Below are 27,841 nucleotides of genomic sequence, written 5' to 3'. Positions count from 1 at the left end.
TACATACTGCTTATAAAAACGTACTTGAAATATTTCTGTTGAGTTAATACCTAAAAGTGGTATGATTTGCTTTTGATTTCAAGGTTGTCTAATAATCTTTAGATTCTTTGCTAAAAATGATTTTCACTTTCTTTTTTCCCTGTGCAAGGAGTATATCTGCTATCTTCTGAATATTGACCTCTGGGTTGATGGCACTGTGAAGATACAGTCCCATTATATAGAAAAAAATATGGACTGTTGCCAATAGGCCCTCAAACTCCTATAATCACCACAATTGCTGCAGTAAAATTTACTGCCCATTGTAAGTCAGAATTGTCTTTCAAAAATGAAGCTGCTGCCTAATAAGGAGTTATCTCCACTTTTCATTTCTGCACAAAGACTAAAGACATTCTTTAAAATTAATTTTGGTGTGAACATTACCTTGACATCGACCCAACGACATGACTTCGATTTTCTCCTGTTTCTGACATGATGCTTCTTTGATTTGACATGCATTATCATAAGATTTCCCATCAGAAGCACAGAGGGGATTGAAGTTGGTTTGAGAACAGTCAATGTTGCACACACACCTAAAGGAAGAGAGAAATAAAAATGTGTGACATCAATAGTGTTGTTACCACATTATAAATAAAACACAAAGTGGAAGAATTGCTAGGTTGGCAAAATGCAAGTTGGCAAAATTGAATTTTATCCTTCCAGGGGAAGTTCCTTCACTCTTCTACCTGAGGTGAAAAGAAACAGAACAAATCAAAAATAATTCAAAAGACTGAGCAATGGATAAAAAATAAAAAGGGAAAACTCAGAAAATAATCATCAGTTAATCTCTGCCACTGGAACTTTTAAAACATGTACAGAAACTTCCGTGCTGATGCCTGCAGAATTTGAATAAGCTGAAGTAGCCATGAAACTCTGCTTTACAATTTCCTTAAATGAAATCTTGCTGTGTTACTTCTTTTCTCAGGATATTTGAATGGTGAAAGCTTGAGGAAAATGATTCAGAGAACATTTAAGAGAAAGTACACACGGAGATTATTTGGAATACAATCAGGAGTTAAATTTCTTCAGCATATAGGAGGATACACATAAGATGTGCTAAACAGGAATCTTCAGTGGTCCTTAACGTTTTGAGGAGATAACCAAACCCTTTGAGAATCAAGTAAAAGGTATGGATCTCTCCTCAGAAATACCTATATTCATATAAACAACTCTGCATAATATTTTAGGGGTTTCATGGGCCCCTTGAAGTCTATCCCATGGAGCCCTTTCCCAGATACATACTCTCTTTCTATTTTCAGTTTTAAATGATTATTAGTTGATTATCGCTCATGATTTTAATATTTTTACTAATAGAAATAAAAATTTGGTGAATTAATGAAAATTAGGTCACCTGAATTAAGAGAATTAGACATTTAAAGCAAGCTTCTTATGATTTTTCCTATGTCCTTATAATTCTCTGTATTTTACAATCTACTTTGTCACTCAGAATATCGTGTTTATGTGTGCAAATATGTTAGTGCCTTAGAATATAAACCCATTTAAAATTTTTATTAATATTTCTATTTTCTAAATAGATGATATGCTTCTTGAAGTGATGAATCACACATTTTAGTTTTGTATATCTACTTGGAGCTGAGCATAGGATATAGTGATAACAAAAACAAGCTGCTGACTACATGCTGGGTTCTAAACATGCATTGCTTTCTTTAATCTTCAAAACAGCCATTTTTCAGTCCAGTGATATTACATAATGTCAGAGAGCTAGTAAATTGTGGAACAAGGACCCCCCACAGATGTGTTCAAGTAAAATACAACCCCTTTCCTCTTACTGCAGGCTGTGTATGTTTCCCGGAAAAATGTAAACACAGCTATTTATAAGCAGGCTTCTGGGCCTCCGTAAGTCTAGGGGAAAAGCCTAGGATTCTGTATTCCTAAGCAGTCAGCCTGGCACCAGACTCACTTCCTAGGAATCACTGCTTGATCGGTTTGTTGGCTGAGTGCGAGAGGGCTTGTCTACACATCAGTGCTTCTCAGAGCGTAGTCTTTAAACCATCTGTATCAGAATTACCTAGATCTCTGTTAAAAGTGTTGGCAGATACTGTACTCATTCATTTAATTTTTTTTTGGTAAGAGAATTGCTTTAGGGACACTTGGTTATTTTTAATATTTCACTTATTTAGATACAAACAAGACAGATGGTAAGCATCCCTACATGCTTAAGTCATTGAGAGTGGTGTTCCTACCTTGGCCGTGATGGTGCTACACGATGACAGCTACTGGGATCGTGACATTGCTTCCTTGGCTGATTCTTGGCGTCTGAAAAATCTGAGATCAGGAGCTCCTACATGTTCAAAGAGCTTTTGGTCCTTTTCATAAAGGATTTGGAGAAGTGACTTGTAGCTCAGGCTTGTTCTCCTTAACCATTTGTAGTAAATAAAGAGGGGAAGGGACTGACTTCTTTTGTACTTTTAAAAAGACAGCTTCATTTATGTTGAAGACAGTTTAGGTTTTGACTGTTGTTGTGTTAGACTCTAGAGACTATCTCCTTGAAAGACACTGAAATAATCATCTGTTAGCAGCAGCAGAACAGAGAGGAAGGTATGTGAGAACCTCTGTCCATCTGGAGTAAACTATGTAAGATATCAAGGGCTTTTCAGGTTTCTCCAAATTGAACACAAAGAAATTCAGGGATGTATGCCATATATAATCTTGACAAAAAATGACTGGCAATTCAGAAGTCCATTTGATAATCATAACAAAATGGTGAAATGAGAATAGAGATGGAAAGAGGAAATTTGATTGAATTGAACTGGCCAGATTCAACGTTTCAGTGAAGAATTCACTTAATTAAGCCATAGCACCAAATTAAACAATCGTTCAGGATATCTTACAAGATCTTCCTTTTCCAGTTGGCTTTTTTTTTTTTTTAGTTTGACTGATCTGATCTTAGTCCCACAGACTTTTTGATGCCGACATCTTCTTCCCTTTCCTTTTCTAGCATTGCTCATTCAGGTGTCTCCTTTCAAGGTTTGTTTCCCCTTTGGCAATTCCTCATTCTTACTGCCTCAAATAAAGCCTTTCAGGAAATGCCTAAGATAAAAGTGTAGACATTTGGCATTTCTATTCTCATCTCAAAAGGAGGACCTAGATTCTTTGAGGTGAAAGTAAGATGGAGTTTTGCTGGGCTATAAGCTTTAGGAAAGCATGGGTTATAATTATCTTTTTCTCTACTGTATAGTGTTATCATACCTTCTCCTTCCTCCCTCCTCTTTGAGCCTTGCGTATATTAAATAAATGCATGAGTATAATAAATTTGCTCATGAATTTCAGCAACAATTGGAAATTGGAAGTCTGTGAAGAATGTTTTTCTTTCTTTGAATAAGTGGAAAAAGCTTCATTGATTGCTGAAATGGCTTTAAAACTATGTAGCTTAGGGAAAGGGAAATGTTGGGACTGGCTTACAAAGACCTACCATTTCTACTTTTATGAAAGACCAATGAACTCTGATTATATGATCGTTACTTACTATATATTTTTTGTACCTAAGTTTATTAGGCTTAATTCATTAGAAAACCATGCAAGATTTCAGGACCATGATCTCAGACTGTTAAGTCTGTCTTGATTTTTATCAGTAGTGGCTAAATCATCTTTATGTTCCCTGTCCCGCCCAATACCTTTCACACACTAAACTTTCAGTAACTGTGGTTTCAATACATACATAAATGAAACGAATGAATACAGAAACATGATTTTATATTTTCAAAGAAAGGATAAAATTAATATAAATTCTCATCACTCTACTGCCTTAGAAATAGACATAGGGTAGCTAAATAATTTTCTTGGCAAATATTAAATGTCCTCACTGAGATCAAATGAATATTCAATTGAATTTGAGGATAATTATACTAGCTTATTTAATGATAGTGCCTGTCCTAGTGTTATGTGCTTTATATGTTATTACTCCTTTCATCCTTCTATCTCTATGAGGTAGTTACTTTTACTCTCTCCATCTTACAGATAAGAATATGTAGACTTGGAGAAGTCACACAGCTTGTATGCGGAAGAACCTAATTTCGAATATAGGCAGTCTGATGCCAAAGCCTGCACTGTCTTACATACTGTTCAGTACAATGAAAAACAAGAAAGAGCCAAATGCCTACTATTAACTAATTAAACGAATGCTTTGGGTGAATAGGGCTTGAAAAAACAAGGCTGTGTCTACTTTTGGAATATTTATCATGATTTGATGAATTTAAATAACATTGACTCAGTCTCTGTCTTCCCAAACAAGTGATCCAGGCTTTTTAGTATCATAGGGTCATGAGGATATATCAGAGAATATTAGTTTTAAAAAATTCTGAACTAACACTTGGTATTACAATGAGTAACAGATACATGTTAAATTAATCTGTTTATGTAAGGCATCAATTGTTCAGAACATTTTATCCTTAATGAAACTCTATATAAAGTTGGCTCCACATAAAAACACACACAGACAGACACACATACACATACAAACACACTCCAACTGACTCTACTGAAATTACAAACTTGTTATGTTTTAGCACAAAACCAAAGTCTCTGCTTCAAAACTTTTAAAATATTTTGGAAGTTCATATTCATCGGGCAGCAGGGTTTTGTGTCTTTATATCAGTGGATGAATTTGTGTATGTGTGTGTGGAGAGGGGGCTCCCTGGTGGCATTTACTCCATTGTTAATGTGCCTGCTGTCTAGTTCATATTTTTACTTTCCTGCAACCTTCTCAAGGGCGATGTGTCTTTTTTACCTTTGAATTCCTGGTACCTAGTACGGTGCATCATAGCAAGGCTTTAATAAATGCTTGCTGAATGGATTACTGAAATTGTGACAGGATGGAGTTGGAAAAATTTAAAGAAAACAGTCATTGTCTAGATATTAACACATAGGCGAGAGAACCAGTGATATATTCAGATAAACTCTCACCTAACTTTGTGTTACTTGGCACATGGCATCTGTAAGGAAGGAGAAGGACCTTGAAGAACTAAGGTTCACCTTCCTCCTTTTATTTGTGTCTGCACAGACAAAGGAAACAGAGCCCTCGCTAGCCCTTAGCCTCCTCAATGGCATAGCAGTCCAAATACAAAAATGTTTTCACCAGCCAGGTTACTACTTACATTCTGTGGTATTTGGGTGCTGTTTTTAAGAACCAATACAATTTGAATGTGGTCCTGACTTGTCAGTTTAGTACTGTTTCAAACCATTGAAAAGTATAAGGCTCTGATAAAAAGGTGACAGAATTATCATATAGTGTAATAGTGAGAATGCAGGTTACTCTGTGCTTTCACAGCTTATGTAAACTAATCCAGGGTTTTGCTTTCTACAGAAATGAAAGGCGAACATTTTTAAAAACAGAAACTATCCCTTCTTCCCTGCTTTTGGCAAATAATTGCATTATTATTCATTCTGAGAGGAGTAACTAGTTAATTACAGCATGTCACAAGTATTTTATGTGAGCCAAGGATTTGTAAGGCTGAGAACTGCATGGATGCCTTGAAGGTTTTTTGTGTTTTCTTTTCTTTTCTTCTTTTTTTCAACCTATCTCAGTCTTTTGACACTTTGACACTGCGATTACATAGATCTCTTTTCTTCTAGGCTACAAAGAGAAAGAATCAGCCCTACTTGAAAATAATAATTTCAGGGGTCTCTATGTGGAAATACTCCCCTCTGAAAATCCTTCAGAGAAAATTAGCATTGACTGAAAACCTTAGCTCTCTGAATTGTAAGAAAGAAGAGAAATATCCAATAAGCTTAAAAGACCGCTTGATGGAGCGAAGAATCTAAATTATAGGAAGTAAAACTCACATACATTTATAATTATTTCATGAATATTTTGGAGGATTTGACATTAATTCAATTCCCTGCCTCTCTTGAAATGCCTCTTCCAAGAATGTTCTGAAATGAGTTAAATAAGCCTTTCCCGTGTATTTAAGAATGTCTTGTCATCCACCAGAGTGTGAGGATGCAGACGCTTCCAGGTAGCAAATTACTTATTCATGTGTCTGGTTTGTGGCTGCCCTCTAATTTCACTAGATTTTGTTTCATCTATCAAACATGCCTGTCACTTATTCCTCTCCCAAGGTTCTTGATCTGATGTCCATTCAGAATTTTGACCATACAACATTCCTAATCAGTTTTAAAGCACTCAGTTGCATGGCAGTGACGGTGGTTTCGGGGTTGTTTTGGACCTTGACTGGTTTGTTTCCCTGGAGCTTGTCTGTCTCTGAGGTTACGATGCAGACCCCTTCTGGCCTGACCAGTAAATGAGGTCAGAGCTGCTGTCAGTGTTCTCCGTCAGAACTGTCATGGGTGAGCTGCATTATAGTAGTAACAGTAAAAACAGTGTGTACCTTTCACTCAAGACTCCTGTGATACTTTAAATCCATTTACTCATTAATTTTCATGTCACTCCTTTTGATGGAATTTGATTATAAATATTTTACCTGTAAAGAAGCTACAATTCAGGAACGACTGAGTTGTGGGGAAAAAATATGGTAAGAGATGTGAAAATTCATTGAAAAGTTAAACCCTCTATACAAAGGGTGGAAGAGTGTTGACTGAGAGGTAAGGTGAGGAAGTCTACCATATTGTTACTCAGGTGACATATGTAAGCTTGGGCCAATAATTTTTTTTTTTTTAATTTGAGAACGGCAGTCCTTTTTGTTTCAAAACCTAAGAGGAAGGAGCAATGCCCTTCTCCAGACATGTAACCTAGGATTACAGTGAGGGGGACCAGGCTTCTCTTGTACATGGAAAAAGTTCAGTTGCTATTAATATCTATCTTTTTATAAGGATTAAAGCATAGAAATTGGCTTGTTAGATGGAAAGGATTGAGAAAATGTCTAGAACTACAGATAGCCAGTCAATGGGTGTGTGAACGAAGGGAAACTAAGCTGAGGAACCCTTCCCCTAGGTGATGTCAGAACTTTCAAAACCAGAATCACATATTTAGCAGGAGGAACGATTCCAGGGAAAGAGACCGACGGCCATGTATTAAAATAATGTCTCAAATAATAAAGGTAGATGGGAGTGAGATTAGAGTTCGGAGTTTTGTATCAAATAGACCTGTGTTTAACTGAGGCTTGATCACTTACTAGTTGTATGGCACTGGACTAGTTATTTAACTTCTCCAAACCTATGAAAATCGTTTATAAATGTACATAAACTGCTTAACACTATTTCTCGAAGTTGTAATTACCTAATAAATATTGGTCATCATTAACTTTTGGCTTAGTGGTTTCCAATCCTGGATGCAGAGCAAAACCTCTTGTGGGATATTTTGACCTTGGGTGCCAACACAAGGATTCTCACTTAGGAGGTCTGGTATGAGGCCAAGGTAACTGCAGTTGTCAAAAATGCTACAAAATGTGATTCTGATGTGCAGCTGTGATGAGTTGTGATCATAGTAAATACTCTTTCTTACCCTCTAAGACTAAGAGATTTTCCAAATTTAGTGTGTGTAAGATTTGCCGTGAGAAATTCAGACGCGATACATCTGGGATGGGACTCAGAATCAACATTTTAAGCAAGTTCCTTAGCTCTTTCTAAGGCAGATAGCTTGCACAGCCTACTGACAAATCTCAGCCACACCCTTTTTCTCTTTCTCTTTTATTCCACTATAAGGAGTTTAATATTCTTGTTTAATGTACATGCTTCAGTGACACGTATTCCTCCACATGCTTCAGGTGGTATGTGTGTGGTTTCAGGTGACAGGAACAGGTGATTAAATGCACTGATTGAGAAACATCAATAGTGGAGAAGTCAGAAGGACTGATTCATCAAGCAAAACCAAGAAGGAGTGGTGAGAAAGGAGATGAAAGTCTGGAGGGGCCCCTGGTGCCAGGCACTTAGCTCCAACTTCCACATGACTCCCAGGTTTAATGCTCACAAGGTAGGGAGGAAACCATGGAAACTGAACTATCTCAAAAGATGGGTAGGATTTAACAGAATTGTGATGGAAGAAACGACATGGGGAAGTGTGGAGGCAGACAGTGCACCGGGTGCTGAGGAACAGGAATAAATCAGTCTGATTGAAATGAACTCTTCCCAATAAAAGTGGCCGAGTCCAGCAGTCTACAGACAGATTATAAAGGGCCTCAATTCCAGTCCAAAGAGTGGCCTTTATCTTCTAGTCAGTGGGGAGTCCAGAAAGCTTTCTGAGCACAGGGTGATGAGGAGGTCAACGTGATGAAAGGGGTGCTTTAGGAAGATTAGCTGGTAGTGGAGTGTGGGCAGGGGGACTAGTCACCAGGCTATCACCATCAGCTAGAAGGACTAGCAAAGGAAAGCGCAAGAGTGAGGCAGTCACTCGAAGGAAGAATCAATAGGGCTTAGTGGCTTGATACTTAAGGCATATTGTAGCAAAGCACTAAGGTAAAAAATGTCACCCCTATGCATTTCCTGCTCTACCCTTTCCTCCTTTTTTTTTCCTGACCTGCGTTCTGTTCCAAATCGGAAACTTTAGAGAAGAGCAGCCAGGCTCAGGGTGGCAGCTGCATGTGGGATTCAGGAAGGCATCTTTTCCTCTCCCGGTAGGGAGAATTTTCATTCTTCGCTACTGGGACAGAGGCAAACAGGGTTCTATCATGATGTAGATCTCATGTAAGCACCCTTAATTGTGGTTTAGAGAATTATTCCTTGGATTTTTAACATACACCTGGCCTGATTCCAGGACTGATTGATGAGGACTGTGGCAGCAGCTACGATTAGTGCCACTGCTTTAGAGAGCAAACAAGGCTCCCTCCGAGGCCTCAAGTGCTCCCACACCCCTCTTCAGTATATAGGATGTAGTTGAAGCAGGACTGAGCTCGTGATCCATTTTCATGTATCACAGTTGCATTTTTCTCAGGATTATTTTTTCCTTTTTGAAGCAGCTGCATTTACATCTTAAAATAATCTGAGTAAACAATTCTTCTTACTCATATACATTTTTAAAAGTATCTTGAAGCAAAAATCCCTCATTAGCATCACGTGTATGCTCTTGGTCATTAAGCTGGAAAACATATTCAATAACCAAGGGTGACTCTGATTACTAAGAAGCATGGGTGCTCTGACTAGATGGGTCTTAGTACACAACAGAGTCAGAAAGCATGAAAACCCCAGAATAAAAAATTCGAAGGAAAAACAATATAATGAAAAAATCGCATTTGAATAACGTGATAGACTGAATTCCCACTCACTCCTTTCTGTCACAATCCATGTTGACTGTTTTAGCACCTTCCTTTAGGACCAGCTGTGGGATTCCCACACCCACTGCAGCCAGTGGGGTGGCTTCATGTTGATATTTTACAAACTGGCCCTCTGGTATGCTTTCCTTTGCCAAAGGACTTTCAGGAGTAAATATGCATGAACATCATTACAGTTTAGATTTTCCAGAAAGCTGCAATTTCATATCATGCCCTAGGATTTTATCCATGAGATATAAGAAACAGTAGATGAAAAATAACTCTGCATTGTGGTAAAATTGCTAGTTTGAAAACACTGTCCACTACATCGTTCAGGTGGTTTTCATTTGTCTGTTTAATTTTTATTTAGTTTCCTATAAGGACACTCATGATAATTCTTTTCAAAGAAAAAAGGTAGTGTTACTTGATGGTATGGCATATCTCCTTTTATTAGGTAATGTCACCTTAAGACCTGATGTGTTTTCCTTTACTCCTTGGCTCTCAGGGAGCTAAGAACAGTAAGTGAGTAAGAGTGTGTGTGTGTGTGTGTGTGTGTGTGTGTGCGTGCGTGTGCGTGTGCGTGTGCGTGTGTGTGTGTATAAATGATGGGTGATAAATGGGAACAATAAAATACCTATCCAACAAGTTTCAGTCAGTTTTATTGATCTTATGATATAAAGGTAGGAAAATAAGGTGACCTTTGTATACTTGCAGCGTTTCCTCATGAAATTAATTCTCGGTGCTTTTATAACATGTTTTTTTTCCAGACTGATGTCCACAAAAGTTTATGCTGTTATAAGTGAGTATAAAAATAAAGTGTTGATTAAGTTATGCTGGCATGAACTAAATACATTCATAATTAAAACTTGTATCAAATAATCTCCCTTTATGATTATATCATCCTTTATCTTTCACTTATTAATTTTGGTGTCAATTTAATTTAAATTTGTTTTTAAAATAATATTTAATACATATTATAACATGCTATCATAAATTTCATTATTTGAATAATGAAAAATATGATTAAAATATTCATAAGGATGTTATATACCAATCCTGGAAAGAGAAGTTAGGAAGTATGATTAAGGAAGGAAGATGCCTTTAACTTTATCCATAATGTTATATCTCTTAAGAAAAGATCAAAAATAAATATGGTAAAATGTTTGTTAAAACTAGGTGGTGGATACACATATGTTATATTTTTGATAGTTTCAAAATATAATTAAAGATAAAAATATTAGATTTGACATTTTGCTTAAATGTCAAGCTTAGTAAATATTTCTTGCATCGATTTAGATCTAGATAATCTATTTCTAAATTGTTTAAACCACATTTGAAAAAAATAATATGAGCATGGAGAAATTCCAGTAGACTAAAATGTGCCTTTGTAAATAACAACTGTTTATGTCTATATAAAAGTGACTTTCAAGTAGAGTTTGTTATATGAAGGGAGGCATTTCCGTCCTTCTCTCTCTCTCTCTCCTCATCTTAACTTGTTCATCCACTGAAATGTTAAACTTGCAAACACATGGTGGCATTTTAGTTTACAGGCCAAGCCAGCGTTCTTCATTGACTTCCTGCAGTGTTGCCAGTGAGTTTTGATGCTCTGAAACAGGGCTGTATGGCAGTGTTGGCAGCCAGAAATAGTCGTGAGCTATTCCGAAACCCTTGGGATGAAGGACTTTAAGTAGAAGTGTTTGAACATTTTGCCTTGAAATAAGAATGCTTTAGAGTTTCTCAAACATATTAAGCTTTAAAAGGTAAAAAGTTACAGGATGTGTGAATACCTCCCTGCTGCGAACTCCCGATAAGTTCCTCTTGTTAAAGGTGTTTGGGGGTCTGCAACTATTTATTACTGCCACACTTTTTTTGTGTTTTTGTTTGTCTTTCATTCCTAGGCACATGCATTTTCATTTATCAGGGATCTCACTGAATTCAGTCTAACCCCGTTCGTGTAGTTGACCATCTACTTGGTGCCAGGTACTGGGCTAAATATCACAGACACCAAGATGGCCCATGTGATCCCAGCTGGCAACAGAGATCACAGTGAAATGAGAAAAAATAGTATCCACAAAACTGTCATCAAAGTTGGCATAAACAATGTGTTTTGAGAGCACTGAGGAGAAACGATGACTTCTACCTGGAGGATCTTGAAAGGTTTCAGGGAGAATATGATGCTTGAACTAGAACTTGAAGGAGGAGTAGAATTTTAACAGGTGGTTTCCATGGTGACTTGTAGCAAGAGAACTTCTAAATCCTTTACTGCACTGAAGTTACCTCCATAACAATATCATTTCTTATTCTCTTCCCTCTGTTGACTCTCTCCTCGGTGTGCATGATAAAACATCTTTCTTCTTCCCTAAAACTCATGTCTCCCTGTTTCATGTTAGAAATGACAATATATGCCTCCTGTTTGGAACCCAGAGCCTTAGAGGCTTCTGCAAATCAGATCAGGTCATTGAATGGAACTTACACCAGGAGTCAGGACTCTGGTTTGGGCATTCTTCCTCTCTAGCTGCTGGGTATCTGGCCTCAGGTTACTGGAGGACAAGCTGACCAAATAAGATGATGTCTAGGGTGGTCAGTTCTAAAATTCTGATACTTTATTTCCTTACATTCATATTACCTATTACTTCTGTTTATCTAGCACATCCTCATTTTCCTACCATCTTCCCCGTTTTTGTAGCTTCTTCTCTGTTAAAGCCTCTACTAAATGAACTTGGCATTCTCCCCTGCCCTCCCTGGCCCCTAGCTCAGTGATTTGCACATAATAGACATTCCACATATAATTGTTGAATGAATGAATGAGGATTCCTGTCTGATTTTTCAGTGTTTCCTTAATGTCCTTCTAATCGGTGAGTTACTCAGTGATTCCTAACTCTCCAGGGCTCCAGCCATGCTGTGTGTCATCTGAGAGTGCTTCCTTCCTGGGACTGCTGCTGCTTCTACTAGGTTGCTGGCTGTTTCATCATCTATAGCCTTACTCACTTGCTCTCCATCCTGTCCTCTGTCACATGTCCCCACAGTTTAGTGGAAAGAACATGGACCTTTGGATATTATTAGGGTCTTAGCCGGTTAGCTGTACCTAATAAATGCTTGTTGAATGAACAGCAAGACCTGAGTTAAAATCTTTTTTAAAAAATTTATTTTATTGAAGTATAGTTGTGTTAATTTCTGTTGTATAGCAAATGATTCAGTTATACATATATATACATTCTTTTTCATATTCTTTTCCATTATGGTTTATCATAGGATACTGAATATAGTTCCTTGTGCTATACAGTAGGACCTTATATAATAGTCTGCATCTTCTAATCCCAAACTCCCAATCCATCCCTTCCTTCCCCTGCTTGGCAACCACAAGTCTGTTCTCTGTCTGTGAGCCTGTTTCTGTTTTGTAGATAAGTTCATTTGTGTCATAGTTTAGATTCTATATACAAGTGATATCATATGGTTTTTGTCTTTCTCTTTCTGACTTATTTCACTTACTATGATAATCTTTAGGTCCATCCATGTTGCTGCAAGTGGCATTATTTCATTCTTTTTTTATGGCTAATATTCCATTGTATATATGTACCACATCTTCTTTATCCATTCTTCTGTCAATGGACATTTAAGTTGCTTCCATGTCTTGGCTATTGTAAACAGTGCTGCAATGAACATTGGAGCGCATGTATCTTTTTGAATTATAGTTTTCTCTGGATATATGCCCAGGAGTGGGATTGCAGGATCATATGCCATTGAGTTAAAAATCTTAATTTTGCAAGTTAGTTGACTGATTCATAAAATGTGGAAAATAACTCTTAGCTCATAATAATACCTACCTCTAAAGGTTGTCTGAGGGTATGAGTGGAGAACAAATGAAAATAACTTCATATGATATTTGGTACATAGCAGGTTCTGTTGCTTCCCATGCTCATGAAGAGTTCATTCTTCATCTTGTATTAAATTGGTCTAGTGTCCATTCCAGGCTGGCCATCACTATATTACCTTTCCACCTACACCTGATTAATCAACTGCAAATAAGCTTTGATCAGTTGGATAAAAAGACTATTTGCCATGCATATTTATCTAAAATCTATAAATTGAGTTTTTTTTCTGCCGCGTTTGGAAGTACAAGACTAACGTTTCTTTCTTTTTCTTTCTTCCTTTTTTTTTTGCTTAAAAAAGAAACTGTTAACAGATAACATCTCCAGTATATTCTACTTTAAAGATGAGATATTTGGCATTGTCCTATAGATTTTAATAATTTTTAACTTTATATAATTTTCAAAATACAGAAACCATTAGCTTATTTATCTGATTTTCCAGAAATATTACACATTCTTGGAAATTCTAAGAATATCATCGTACTGAGTAATGCTAAAAATAAGTTCATTCACTCCTACTCCTATTTTTTCTAGTCCTTGTTATCTCTGTCCTTCACTTCTTCCTTACTTTTCTCTATTTTTTTATTGCTTTCTCTCTCTTCAAATATTTAAGCCAAGTATACAATCTAAGTACTGTGGACAAAAAATATTACCTGCCATTTCAGTAAACAAAGAATGTTGCCTGCCATTCCGATAAACAACTAATGTTGCCCACCATCAAGCTATCAGCCACGGCAGCCGCCCCTACTGGTGCTCCCTGAGTGGAATTCAGGGTGGAGAAAAATAACATACTGGCCCTAGATAGTTAAGACGCATATCAAAAGAATCATTTCAGTGATACCAGACTCTTGCATCTTCCCATACATAAAAAGGCACTAAAATCATTAACTTGAGATGGCTGGGTTTTTGTGTGTGTGTGATTAGCCATAATCTTTTGATGTTCAACATGTGTTTTTGTTTGTTTTTTCAGCAAAAGCTCCTGTATTTCCTGGCTCCTCACTTGCCTCTCTGGAACAGTTCCTCAGAGCTATCTGAGACGCTTATTCTGGGCTACAGTCCTCGGTAAGGCCACCGAATAACATAATTCTCAACTTTCAGGTTGTGTATTTTTTTTCAGTCAACAATACTTAGGAAGAAGTCCCCTGCCATTCATGGAGCTCTTACTATCTAGCAGAGAAGCTTGCTATTTAGAACACGGGAAGGTTCAAAATTCTTGATAAAAATGTAGAAAAGCATGTTTTTAATATAGTGTCTATAAGATGTATTTATATGCAGAGACAATATACATGAAATGAGAAATGAATCTACTTATACTCTCAAACATAGTAGAAGCAAACTCAATTTATAGATTTTAGATAAATGTACGTGTAGCAACATGCATAAAGCCACATTGAATTCTTTTGCTCTCATTTATTTTTTCATGCTAGAGTTATTCGCTAACAGTGCTATTCTTTTTATTCTAATTAAGATATCAGCATTTCTATTCTTAAGCATGGCCGTGCAAAATGGTCCTGCTCTTGGCTTCATCTCAGAAGGCTTTTGAAGCTGCATAATCAAATGTGGACTTTTCTTTCAGTAATAGTATGTGGCCACTACAGGAATACATTATGTTTTGTAAAAAAAACTATTTTGAACTTTTCTAAGAGGAAAAATCAACAAGCTATTGACTATAACAAATACTGGGGCTATCATAAGTTATTATCTGAAACTTGGCAATATTTTTAACTTTGTGGTGACTATATATTACATACAGTCTATATTAGGGATTTAATTTATCCTTACCCATTCTACCCATCCATTTCATAAGTTGCCAGTCTTCTATCTTAAGCAACCTAAATTATAATTTCTTTGAATTCAAAACAATATTTCTTATTATCACATATTATCTTTTATTTTTTTCAAAATAAGTACATTTATGTTCCACACTATGAATGAGCATATAAAAAACATAGATTCTATTTAAATAAATCAGCCTATAGTTGATTACAATTTAAAGTCATTGGATGATAACTTCTGTTTATGCCACTGAATAGCATGTATTCTGCACCTTTCTAGCTCCCAAATGATCTACCAAGATTTGACATCTGTCAGCCAGGCAGACTTGGGGCTTGCTGAGATCATTATCAGACTCATATCAAGGCACCAAAGAGACCAGTGCCAACAAACCATACAGGATGCTTTCATTACTCATCCAGATGTTGTATCAGTCAGGGGGCCCCTGAACAAGAATTGGAGTTTAAGCTCTATTTTCCCTGATAACATGCTAGCCCTAAATAAGTGAACTGGTCTGTTCTTAAATTTGGGGTTTTTCTAATATGAAAAATACTTTTTAAATGTAAAGTTCTAATCAAAAGTAACAATATAATTAAAAATATATTTATATCTGGAAAGAACTGGGGTGACTTTAGCTTTGTATTCATACTCATATAGATCAAAGAGTAATTTGGATCATAAGAGATTTAAAATATTGTACTGAGAAAAATTATCAGTATATAAATTGGAATGACAAAGTATAGAAAAATTAGTAAAAGTACATGCAAATTAAAAATTCTCTCCTCTGACAGAGAAAAGAAATAGAGGCTAATCCAGAGTTAGGACACTAAGATGCTAGGAATTAAAAAACAGCTAAAGATTAGTGTGCATCTACTCCAGATCACCAGGGAAATGAACGAGCCTCTGAACTGCTCTCTGTGTTTCTACTCTGCCTCTCTAGAGTCAGTTCACAGAATAGCCAGGGTGATGCTTTCAAAACGGTAAGCTGGGACAAAGTGAGCTTATGTGGGAAGCAGTCGCATAGCACAGGGAGATCAGCTCGGTGGTGCTTTGTGACCACCTAGAGAAGTGGGATAGGGAGAGTGGGAGGGAGACACAAGAAGGAGGGGATATGGGGATATATGTATACATATAACTGATTCACTTTGTTATAAAGCAGGAACTAACACACCATTGTAAAGCAATTATACTCCAATAAAGATGTTAAATAAATAAAAACATAAACGAGATCAAATCATTTCCTTGCTCAAAACCCAGCAAAGTCTTCCCATGAGCCGTAGGATAAATTCGATGGTTCCCACCATGGTTTATGAGGCCCTACATGATCTGGCCCTTGGCTACCTATTCAATTTCATTTCCTATCAATCAGTCTTGTCCGCCCTTTCCATGCTCCAACCACACTGGACTTTTTACTGTTCTGAGGACACACCAAATATGCTTGTGGCACCAGGATTTTTCACTTACTGTTCCCTCTGTCTGGAGTGCTCTTAAATCAGATATTTGCGTGACTCAAATATGACCTTTTCAGAGAAGCCTTCCCTGACTACCCTATCAAAATCAGCACTTCTATTTCTGAATCCTGACATTATATCACATACTTGAGTTTTTTAAATTGTCTGTTTCCTCCACTTCAATATATGCTACATGTGGAAAGCGGCTTAGTCTGTTCTGTTCATTGTTATATTCTTCAGGCCTAGAACAATATCTGGTACCTAATAAACACTAAATAAATGTTGAATAAATGAGTAAATAAATGAATAAATTTCTGACTTAAAATATGTTTATATTTTAGTAGTTTAGACAAAGTGTTTTTTAAATCTTCTTTATCAGTTATCTATTTTATACATATTAGTGTATACCTGTCAATCCCAATCTCCCAATTCATCCCACCACCACCCCCCATGACAAAAGTTTTGATTTGAATTATATAGTTAATTGATGGATTCATATTATTTTGCTTCAATTTTCAAGAAAAGCATTTCTTCATTCTTATGTAAAATTAATATTAATTTTTGTTAAATGCTTAGCTCGTAGTGGATGTGCAACAAATATTTGCTGAATAAATGGAGTGCTTACCATGTACAAGTTATTAGACATTTTGGTATTTAATTACCAAAAAGAAAATAGACCACATCTCCCTGTTACGTGGACTAGGTTATTTTAAACATGATGATGAATTTCGTGTCCCAAGGATCAGTGTTCAATAATCAGTAGGAATGGTAAAGGCCCCCACAGTTTGACAGTCCCTGGCTACATGCAGTGCATACAATTTGCCTTTTCATTATCTATGTACATTTTGGGCACTGAAATCCATATTATACCACTTCTATCTTCTTTTTTTTTTCCTTGGGATGCTCAAAATGATTTAGACTTCCTGTCTGTCAGAATCTTCTTATTCTGAACAAAAACTCCATCAGTGTTGTTTCTTTTAATGATTATTTAATTTGTACCAACCTTTGATATTACTATCCTTTATATCACCTTTCCTTCAAACTATGAGTCAGTGTTTACTGCAGAGGTAGGAAATGATTGAAGGTTACTGTCTGCTGTAAGCCTTTGCCAATCAAGCAGTTTCTTCATCTTTAGGCAATTCATTATGTGTCTAATTTAAGTCATTTGATCATTTGATCATTCTGATCTAACTTCCAATTATACTTGTATCAACAGATCTATTTCATTTCAAAGATGCAGCAGCAGCTACTGAAAACTGAATAAATGGGCCTGTACCAGTTGAAAGCGCTTTCTGTAGATTCAGATATTTACATAGAACGAGGAGGAAATGTATATCAATTTATGGCTTATATGCAGCTATTACTAACTCATGAATTGGAATCAGTAGACATGTTAAATATTGCATATACATTTTGAAGTGAAAGGTTTTGCCTTTTCCCAGGCATTGTTTTTATTTTGACTATGGTTTCTGGAGACTACTAGTCAGAGGGTATGCTCTGCAGTATGTGTGGGTAATAAGGAAAGCAAGTGCAAAGCAGACAGTACCTCTCTTTGCTTAGCAAGATTTCGTAGGCAGCAATGCTCTTTTGCTTTCTTAATACATATGCTGTGCCTGGGCAGACAGCATGCTGTTAGGGTGGTGGTTAGTTAATATTAAGGATTGGACTATATGTCGCTCTATACAGTTTTAGCTACAAAAATAATTTATAAAAAATCTAAAATTTATAGCTGTGACTTGTCATTAGAATATTTTTGTTGACAGAGGGACATTAAAATGGTCACATGGCATTCTCGAGGCTGTCATTGATGCTTTCTTTGCCAGGCTGGTAAGGACTAAAACAGTTACAGGGTTTTAGATGCTAATTCTGAACTTGTTCCACTTGGCTACATATTCTTCAATATGTGTGCCCTTTGAAAGAATTTATGATTAAAGACCAAAGCTGTGGCTAAATCGCACAATTTGTAGTCTATTTTTTAAAGGCTAAAAAAATGATCATCCTTTGGTAATGTTTTTAAATAGCAGGAAACACAAGCCTGTTAAATATAATACACTTTGAAGGAATCTTATTCAAACCATCAACACTAAATAAAAGGACTACTATATCTTTAAAAGAATAATGTATATGCAGAAAACAATGGTGTTCACTTAAGTAGCTCAAGCCTTTTGAACAATAAGTGTGACATTTAGAAGATGTCTCCTTTCTATGAGAAGGTACACACCCTTTTACTTGGTATCACATACAGGAAAGTGGAACCAGAGCTGTCAGCTTGAGAGACTCGGGTCCATTCTCTTTTCCTTGAAGCATAATGCCAGTGTCACAAAATGTTGGTGTTGTCTCACTATACCATAACACAGTGCCATAGTTCAAGCAATCACTACGTCAGCCTAACCTAACTGCAGTGTATGCTTGCGGTCAGAGAGAATAAAAAGTTTCACAGGACGTGACACTGAAAATGAATGTTCGCTAAATATAAGGACTGTACAGAAATGAGCCAATATATCTATACCAGACCTTAAGTCACACTGGTAAATACTCACTTTTAACTTATAAATTCTAAAGACTACTTTAAATGGATAATGATGATGCTACCAATTTTTGGAGGGGTGGCCACATCATAAGAAAGAACTTGTGCACGGACCAAACATGACAGAATCCCATGAATTGAGATATGATTAAATTAACTCTGGTAGAAAAAAATTACTAGAAATATACAGAGGTATCAGGCTACAAGGAACTGAATGGGATGACTCATTTCAATTCAACATAGTCTAATTACCTAGTGATTACATATCTACCTTTGTTTATTAACAATTCATAATTAGATTATATTGGTCAAGGTTCATTTATTCTTGGAATCACTTTGAACACTACAGTTTGACCATGGTAACCCCAAATTCTTAGGAAACTATCTGCATATGGCACTCAATCAAATAACTAATATCATTTTAATCCCATGACTCATCAGCTGAGACATGAACTGTGAAACACTGATTCTCACTCCTAGCCTGAGACCCTGCTCTCAATCAGTGAAATATACCTAGGATCCTGTGAGTCCATCTCAGAGCCTTTCATACTTTCCCCTATGTTCTTTTATAAGCTAGTTATTAGAAGTTCAGTGAAATTGGACATTCCTCTATTTCAGCCAATGAATGGGGTTCAGAGTCCAAAAGGTGCTTTCCTCAACTGGAGGGAGAAAGAAAGAAACTAAGTTATATTTTCTTTAGCATTTCTAAATATTACATCTTCCAAATAAGTAACAATAAAGCAGCATGGCCAAAAGCTCTGAAGAAATTACAAAAGGCAGAATTTTGGTGTACTCATTCATTCAGTCATTTATTCAGTAGATTTGTGCTGAACATCTAACATGTGGAAGCACTGGTTTAGGGGATACAAAGGTGAACAGGACGCTACCTAGAGTGAAGAGCAAGGGACAAAAATTAATCACAACTGATTTAGAGGCAGAGACAGGGCTGAGATTAACTGAGCTTGGGCATGGTGGAGTGTCCAGGTTTTGCAGAGAAGGAATGAAGGTTGAGTAGGACATGGTTGGGCACAGGTGTGGGAGACAAATAAATCTTCCAGCAAGAGGGAAGAGTTTGTGCCCAAGCACAGAGACATGAAGGCTTGGCCAAGGAGCTGCAGGTGGCTTAGTAGACCTGGAGGTCCCAGTGTGCCAGGAAAGTAGTAGAGTGAGGCTGAAGAGGTGGAGCCAGATCCTGAGGCAGATCTGGGACCTGCTAAGGACATTGAACTTTACTGTGAAGGCTTAGAGAGCTTTGAAGAATGGAAGCAGAAGAGGACATTGAACTTTACTGTGAAGACTCAGAGAGCTTTGAAGAATGGAAGCAGAAGTGTAACAGGAGTAATGGGAATGGACTGGAGAGACTGGGACTGGAAGCAGGGAGATCAGTTCAAAGGCCATGTATCAATACAGAGGAGAAATGATGAGGCCTGAGTGACCTGATTACAGCTGTTAGAGCATTCACTCTGTTGACCGTTCTTTGCTTCTTTTCACTTCTGGTTTCTCTTGGACTTCTCTGGCTCCCCCTTCTCAGCCTATTTAATGTCTCTTTCTCTCTCACACTCTACAAGTTGGTGCTCTTCAAAGCTCAGTCCTAATTTCCCCATTCTTCTCTCTTTATAGTCTTTCTCTAGGCAATCTCTTCTATTCAGTCTGACAAGCTCAAATTGGTTTCTCTAGCCTAGCATCCACTAGAATTCAACCGCTAGAATCCAACTGCCTACTTGACACACCCACTTGGGTGCCTCCTAGGCACCGACAACTAACCTTAAAAATTAAACTCTTGCTCTTTTCCCAGAAATTTACTTCTATTTCGGTTTTCCCACCTCAGTAATTGGCACCTACATTAACCAAGTGGGAAAGCCAGAAGCCTAGGGGTCAGGATTGATACTCTGTCTCACCTCTTACCCTAATCTTTCACCAAACCTACTCCTCTCTTCACTTTCCTGCTGCCTAAGATGACAAGCTCATCTGAGAGAGTAAGCCTCTGGCTTGTTGACAGATGAGAGCAAGGGACTAGAGGGGGACACCGGTTGGGAGAATTTGTACTATTTGATTCTATGAGGACGATAAGTTTTATCGGAGCCTGTAAAAATGCAAGCTCTGTTAGAGGCAGTTCTAGTTTCTCTGAGCCTTAGGTTTCTATTCTCTGTCAATAAACAGATATTCTTTCTAACTGGTAAAGTCATTTGAGATAGCCAGGAAAATAATTCTATGCAACTGTGTTGGACTTTTTACTCAGCAAAAAGTTAAAGTGGTTCAACATTTTCCCTTTGATTTAGCTTATCCTTAGTATACTTAATTTCTTTTTACCCTTACACATTAAGATACCATAAATATCCACTTCCTGGTTCTCCTTCCTTCTCAGTTTTGCAAGCATTTTTCATTTATTTGCACTTATCTTTGAGCATTTAATCTAGTGTACTTGTCTTTCTTCCTCTCATTTTATTTTCTTCAATCGCTATTTAAAAGGGGATTTGATTGACTCTGTCCTATTGAATTGGCATCCTGCAGCTTGGCAGCGCCAGATGCGGGGAGGTGGGAGTGGTGCTAGATCTTCTCTTTCCTTTCTCCCCTCTTGCCCTTCCCCATTCAAGCCCTCTGATGATTTCTGTGTGAAACTTTGATCCAATATATTTTCATGCAGCAAAAGTATAATTAAGTATTTAAACATTTCAAAGTCATGAATTTGAAAAACTCATAACTAGCAAAATTACAGTTTTTTTGTGAATTTAGACAAATTATGTTTTTGGTTTATTTGCAGTATTTTAAGGTAGCAAAATTAACTTTGCTGCACTTAGGAAGTAGCCAGGATATGCTAAGATCTTATTACTTAATTCACTGTATCTATGTGATCAAACCAATTCCTTTTAAGGGCAATAATAGTAATATTATTACATAATATTGTGACTCTCCCTTACACATATTCCCACAACATCACTATATTGCTTGGTATTTATTTTAAGGCAAAATATTCTTGGAAATAATTCTTCTGGAAGGAAAACACTGGTGAAATTGTCATGCTAATACTTATTTACTTTTGTTTTATTTATAAAAATAAATTGTATTATAAACAAAAGTAAATAAATATCTAGAAGATTGATGTTTCACTGCTTGTCACTATGGAGATGGTTACTATTACCATCCCAAAATATTATGTTTAATGAGTTCTTTTTTACATTAACGATCATCTGGCAACTATTTGATTTCAGTATAAGAGAGTCACCCAAAGTGGATGATACCTTTTTTATAAACTTTTATTGTTAGAACTCTTAAAGCATAAAAAGTATTAATAAATTACTGAACACACTTCATCAGAAGCATTGTTGGAAGTACTGGGAGGATCTTCACATGGAAATGTTATACAGAATTTGCCTTTTCAGCTCACAATGCCTTCAAATGTATAAATAAATGGGCACTCTAATCTAACTTTAGCTAAACCATTTAAATAACAAAAAATAAAGGCACACTGCATACCAGGAAATTAACTTTGACAATTCTGAACTTAAGGAAGGAAAAGATAACTCTACCATAATGGGTGTACATTTAGAAAAAAATAATGTTAGTGTAAAAATAGCTTTGAAAATTTGTTTTCAGAATTGCTTCCTTCCTCTGAAATGATGATTATAACATGCACAAGATATTGCATTTATAAATATTGTCTTTGTTTCTTTTTTTCTCTTCAGGGTCCTTGTATTTTGCATTGGCTTTTCATGATAGCATATCTGTATTAAAGTTTGCACATTTTTCTTTACTAAGAATAAAGGGCATTGAGAAGTCATTAGATGGTGATTCAATAGGACAGACGAGGTTAGTCAAATAATTAGAATAATATATAAACTGTGTTCAAAATGATCAGAATATTACATGGGGAATTGGTTTTACATGATGAAAATTATTTTAAAGGCCTTCACTTTTCATAATGTGAAGAAACTTGGTGTAATTATGCTATTTTTGCTTGCTCATATAAAGTATTCTCTTTTGGAAATGTGTCTGAACAAATACAGACTAAAATAGTAGGTTTCATACTCTGCTTCTAGGAAACAATTCTGTTGGGAGCTCAATCAAGATGTTCTGCCACTAAAATAAAATAATAACAGCTTCTTTTCCAATTCCTTAAGAAAAACAGAAAAGACTTTTTTCTGATTTTTAAATTTTTCTCCTACACCCCTCCCTTTTTTTGTTTCATTGCTTCTTCAATTTGTCTAGTGACATGTGCTGCTGTAAGTTGACAAAATGAATGAGCCAAGAACACATACGCAATGACACAAAACGTTGTATGTGTTAATTCTCAAGTATATGTTATGAATCATTACTTTTTACGTGTAGAGACTTGCATACATATACAAACTGTCATATTTCTGCAGGTGAATTTCTTCCTTATTCCTTCAACTCAATCAAAATATCATTACTTCATGGAAATCTGCAAAGAATGTCATAAATTTTCAGGTGTTTGAACATTTAAGCATGACTGAGAACCACTGAATTAAAATGCTAAATTTATTTACTAGTTTTTATTTTTTGAGTGTAAATTGTAATCCGGAGATTTTCAGCTATATTTCAGAATCAGGATTGATTATGATGATCATACTTTATATTGTTTGGGCTCAAAACTTTCTCTGAAATAGCAAAGAAAATACAAAGAAGATAGAAAGCATGTTAGCCCATGTCTGTGTTGGGAAAGTTATTTTCAAAAAGCTTTATATTAAGCGATACTATTAATGGCTGCACATCTAACCTAACTTGAGACCTTGAAGATGGTCTCTAGTTTGCATTCCATTAAGTTTTTAATAAGATTTCAACAAAAGAAATAATAAAAAGCATTCTATTTCACCTTTGCTTCTCCTTAACAATTCAGAGTATCAATTATAACATAACCTTCATTTGACTTGCAACCATCCCTGTGCTCTCAACAGCATATTGAATTGTATGCTAACACTTAAAGGGCAAAATATATGTCTTGTTTTATTTTTTAACTTTTGTTCCATTTTAAAGTGACCTCTCAAATGTGTAATACTCCTGTCCTTTATCTATTAAATAGTATTTTTAGGCATTTGTCTTCTTATCTTCTGATCATCTCAAGTTGTTGTAAAAGCATTTTTAAAAGCTCAAGAATACATATTCCTCATTCGTATCTTAAAGAGAGGCTATATCTTTCCAAACACAGGTGCTGTCTTTCTTTCTATATTATTGCACTAATCCTATTCTGGGATTGGAAGGGTTGCTTACTCAACTTCCTTTTATTTTACCAGTCACTTTCCAGGAGGACTGATCACAGGACTCTTAGAAGAAATAGGGTGAAGCAGGATGTCAAGGGAAGAAAGAGAAATTTTGATTATTGAAGCTTCCAGAGTTCTCTACTTCTTTAAAGAAGTGTAGAAATTAAGAAAAAAATTTTGAAGAGAAAGAAAAATGAGAGTATATGGTAAAAGCTGAAGGACAAAATAGATTAAACATTTTGGGTGCCCAGAGAACTATCATTTTTCAAAACAGACTCAGCAGTCCTTATCCTTTGTTGATCAGCCAGAAAATATACAATAAATCGTCTTTCACAATAGTGTTTCTCAAAGTCTGGTCTGAAAAAAGGATTAAATGAGGGCGTCCTGGGAATCTGCTCCAAGTCGGCAGGGTCATGGAGAGTGAGTCCTTTCCTGGTGGTGGAGTTAGCCCCAGTGGGAGCAACAGATAAGGCATGGGGACTGCAGGCTGACTACCTAGGGTAGTTTGCCTGGAGGATATAAATATTTTAGGAATATTTTTGTTAATTTAACTTCCTAAGTAGAAAATGAAACTGAATTTGTCAGTTGTTTGTTACCAGCAGGCAGTCAGAACTATTTGAACGTTGGTGAGAAAAGCTTCCATACAGCTCCCAAGTGACACCAAAGAAAGAGCTAAGCCTTAGTATTATACAAATCAAAGTTCATATTACAAACAAAAATCATACAAAATTGATTTATACTCTATTTTCTTTTTGTTGTTGTTGTTAGTTTAAAAGGGGGAGATTTAATTAATGGTATCTTGCTGATGCATCTCATTGATTGTAATTCGGAGCGAATGAATCTGCTAGTTTTTTTCCTCCTAAAATTCAGTATTTAACTTATACATTAAGTAACTGATTTAAGAAGGATAAAAATAAAAACAAACATACATTATAGATATCTATAATTTGTGGGGCAAATATGGTGTCAAACTGGGAAACAAAGTTTACGAATCACATGAAGAAAAGCAGGGCAGGAATTGGGATCAAAAAGGCAATTACTCAAGAGGACCTGGGATTTTGTTAATGAACAAAGCTTGGATGACCTAAAGACTGATTTTGTGGTAAACCTGGGCCCCTGATTGAAAGAACCGTAGTATACCAGAAGCTGATTTAAAGGATGACTGTGGCTGAACATGAAATGGAGAGAAAAGATAGAAAGATAAATTTTATTAGTAAGATTCAGTACTCCATGTACCATAACTAAGAGTGATAAGACACAAGTAGAAGTGTGAAGTTTGGAGAACTGCCCCAGGAGCATCATCATATATGGTAACACTGAGCTATTGGAAAAGGATTTCAAACAGAGAAAGAACAATGGCAGATGAAGGTGTGGGAAGCCTGAGAACATTCTGAAAATCTGAGTGAGCTGAAGATGACAGATGTCTTCAAACAGGAAAAAAATAACTAATACAGGAACTAAATCTTTAGCTCATAGCTTATTTCTCTCCTAATTCAGTTGTTACTGTTCCACTGTCTTCTGGAGTTTAAATTTGCAGAGGAGAAGTCTGAGGTTATTCTCATTTTGTTGTTTTGCAGGCACATAAACTGGAATTACATGAAATTTACTGGAATAAAAATGGAATTACATTTCGCAGAATTTGCTTTCCTACATTGGTTCTGGGCCACAGGAGAATCAGCTGGAAGTAAAGCAGCAGCTATTTTACTGTGAAGGTTCATAAAAGGTACCAGAAGCAGCTGCAGGCCACAGTGATTGTTGCTGATCTGCTGGTACCTCACTTCATTATTGTGGGGCAGCAGTGGAGGCTGCAGCATCTCAAGCTCCCACTAGATTTCCTCCATCGTTTCTCTGAGTCCTGAGCCAGTGGGTAGGCAGCTCCATAATAAAAGGTAACAACTTCTTCTGCAAGTTACCCACATCACTGATGTTGGAGGCTGTGAGTGGCAGAGATGCATTCCAGTTGGTCCTTGCTGTCTTCCCTATCTCATACCCAGCTTCTCTTCCTGACCAGTGCCCTTGCTGACCCATAGCACTATCAGGGCCAACACCAGATACAGTAGCAGCAGACTTCTTACTTCTTCAGCAGCTCCCACAAATGCATAAGGTCTTATTCCTATAAAAAAATTCCTAATTCTGTAACATTCATAGTAACACTGTTTTTTTTTTTTTTTTTTATTGAACCCTTTTGAGGGAGTAGGTAACTTGTCTCTTTCTACCTGGTTGTTTTCAGGGTTTTTTCTTTTTTCTTCTTCTATTTTTATGATTAAAAACATTTTCTGGGATATGTCTGGAGTGGGCATGTATTCACTAATTCATTGATTCTGCCTGGGAATTTGTCTTTTTTTTTTTAATTAATTAATTAATTTATTTTTGGCTGCGTTGGGTCTTCATTGCTGCGCGTGGGCTTTCTCTAGTTGTGGCGAGCAGGGGCTACTCTTACTCTTTGTTGTGGTACGCAGGTTTCTCATTGTGGCGGCTTCTCTTGTTGAGGAGCACGGGCTCTAGGTATGCAGGCTTCAGTAGTTGTGGCTTGTGGGCTCTAGAGCGCAGGCTCAGTAGTTGTGGTGCACGGGCTTAGTTGCTCTGTGGCATGTGGGATATTCCCATTGCGGTGGCTTCTCTTGTTGTGGAGTGGGAATTTTTCTTTTAATCTGTACTCAGTTGTTTTGGGAATTGTTCATTTACACTCAAGGAAGTAGTTTTTGATTATCTGTTTTATTATTATTATCAATAATAATACTGTTTATCGGATTTACTACTTGCCAGGAGCCAAATGCTTTAGATGCATTATATCCTTGATCTCATTACAATAAAAATGATGTAGATATCTCCCAATGAGCAAATTAAATATTATGTTGGATTTCCCTATGTTATAGAGTATGAAAAATGAGAAGATGTTGGGAATTTTTTTGGTTGGTTTGCTGGCTTGCTTATTCATCTTTAGAACATGTCTTGATTTACCTAAAACTAGTTTGCCAATATGCAAAGTGTGTGGATTGTGATTTATCCTATTCCCTGTCCTTTTTCACGTCTACATACTCCTTTTTCGTGTCTACATCTGAGTGGTGGGTTGATGGCCACATCTCCTAGTCCAATGTCCAGTACCTAGGCTTTTATCTAAAAGAGACAGCCTTCCCACCTTTTCTCTAAGACACTTTGAATAGATTCAGACACAAAAATCGACAATCATGGATATGCCCAGCATCCATGACTCTCTCTGTATGCCACAGGCAGGGTCATCCATGACCCTCCTCTGCCTGTGGCATTTTTTTGTGTGGGAACTACACCGACTGCTGGTATACCCACTTCTTGCCTACTTATATTCTAGGAATTGTGGTTTCTGCCTGCACATTGAGAGGGAGAGAGGTGGTCATGGGAAAGAAGAGGGGCATAGCAGCACTTTGGCTTTCTACGAAAGCATCACTGATCTACATGGAGAAGGCCACCCAGTTCTCTGACTGGTTTGTCCTTATGTTTTTCAAAACAGGCTGGATGTAGGGGTGGGTAGTCTTTGTTTCTTCAGGCAAAGAATTGGTAGATGTTGATCTCATTTTAAAATTCCATTTTATTGGTCTTTTAGTTAGTAAAATATCTGCAGCTTTTGACAGTTAAAAAAATAGCTGTCTATCTATCTATCTATCTATCTATCTATCTAACATCCATCTATATTTCCAGTTGTTTTATTAGTGGGGAAAAGTTTCATTAGCTTTGCTAGCTGGACACAATATTAAACTGGGACATCTTACCCCTCACCACATCTATAATCTCCTTTTTAGTGATGTTTCTGTTATCCTTAGATTACATGAAT

At 36.6% G+C, this 27,841-nt stretch overlaps 1 protein-coding gene and 1 long non-coding RNA gene across 3 annotated transcripts in view; one reads left to right on the top strand and one right to left on the bottom strand.

Moving 5' to 3' along the window:
• TMEFF2 (transmembrane protein with EGF like and two follistatin like domains 2) overlaps positions 1 to 27,841 on the bottom strand; it is a 250,068-nt gene that overhangs the window by 53,574 nt on the left and 168,653 nt on the right. For both annotated transcript variants that reach the window (XM_073806979.1, XM_019931472.3), the window contains one exon: positions 421 to 569. In XM_073806979.1, the coding sequence (XP_073663080.1) occupies positions 421 to 569 (149 nt within the window). The remainder of the gene's footprint in view (positions 1 to 420; positions 570 to 27,841) is intronic.
• Positions 966 to 27,841, top strand: part of LOC141279066 (uncharacterized) — a 43,353-nt gene continuing 16,477 nt past the window's right edge. The window contains exons 1-3 of the long non-coding RNA XR_012332818.1: positions 966 to 1,163; positions 14,037 to 14,128; positions 25,611 to 25,756. This is a non-coding gene — a long non-coding RNA (uncharacterized lncRNA). The remainder of the gene's footprint in view (positions 1,164 to 14,036; positions 14,129 to 25,610; positions 25,757 to 27,841) is intronic.

Source organism: Tursiops truncatus, chromosome 7, assembly GCF_011762595.2.
Source record: "Tursiops truncatus isolate mTurTru1 chromosome 7, mTurTru1.mat.Y, whole genome shotgun sequence".
Classification (NCBI taxonomy): domain Eukaryota; kingdom Metazoa; phylum Chordata; class Mammalia; order Artiodactyla; family Delphinidae; genus Tursiops; species Tursiops truncatus.
Note: the sequence above shows the minus strand (reverse complement) of the source record. Positions and strands in the feature narration are given on the sequence as shown.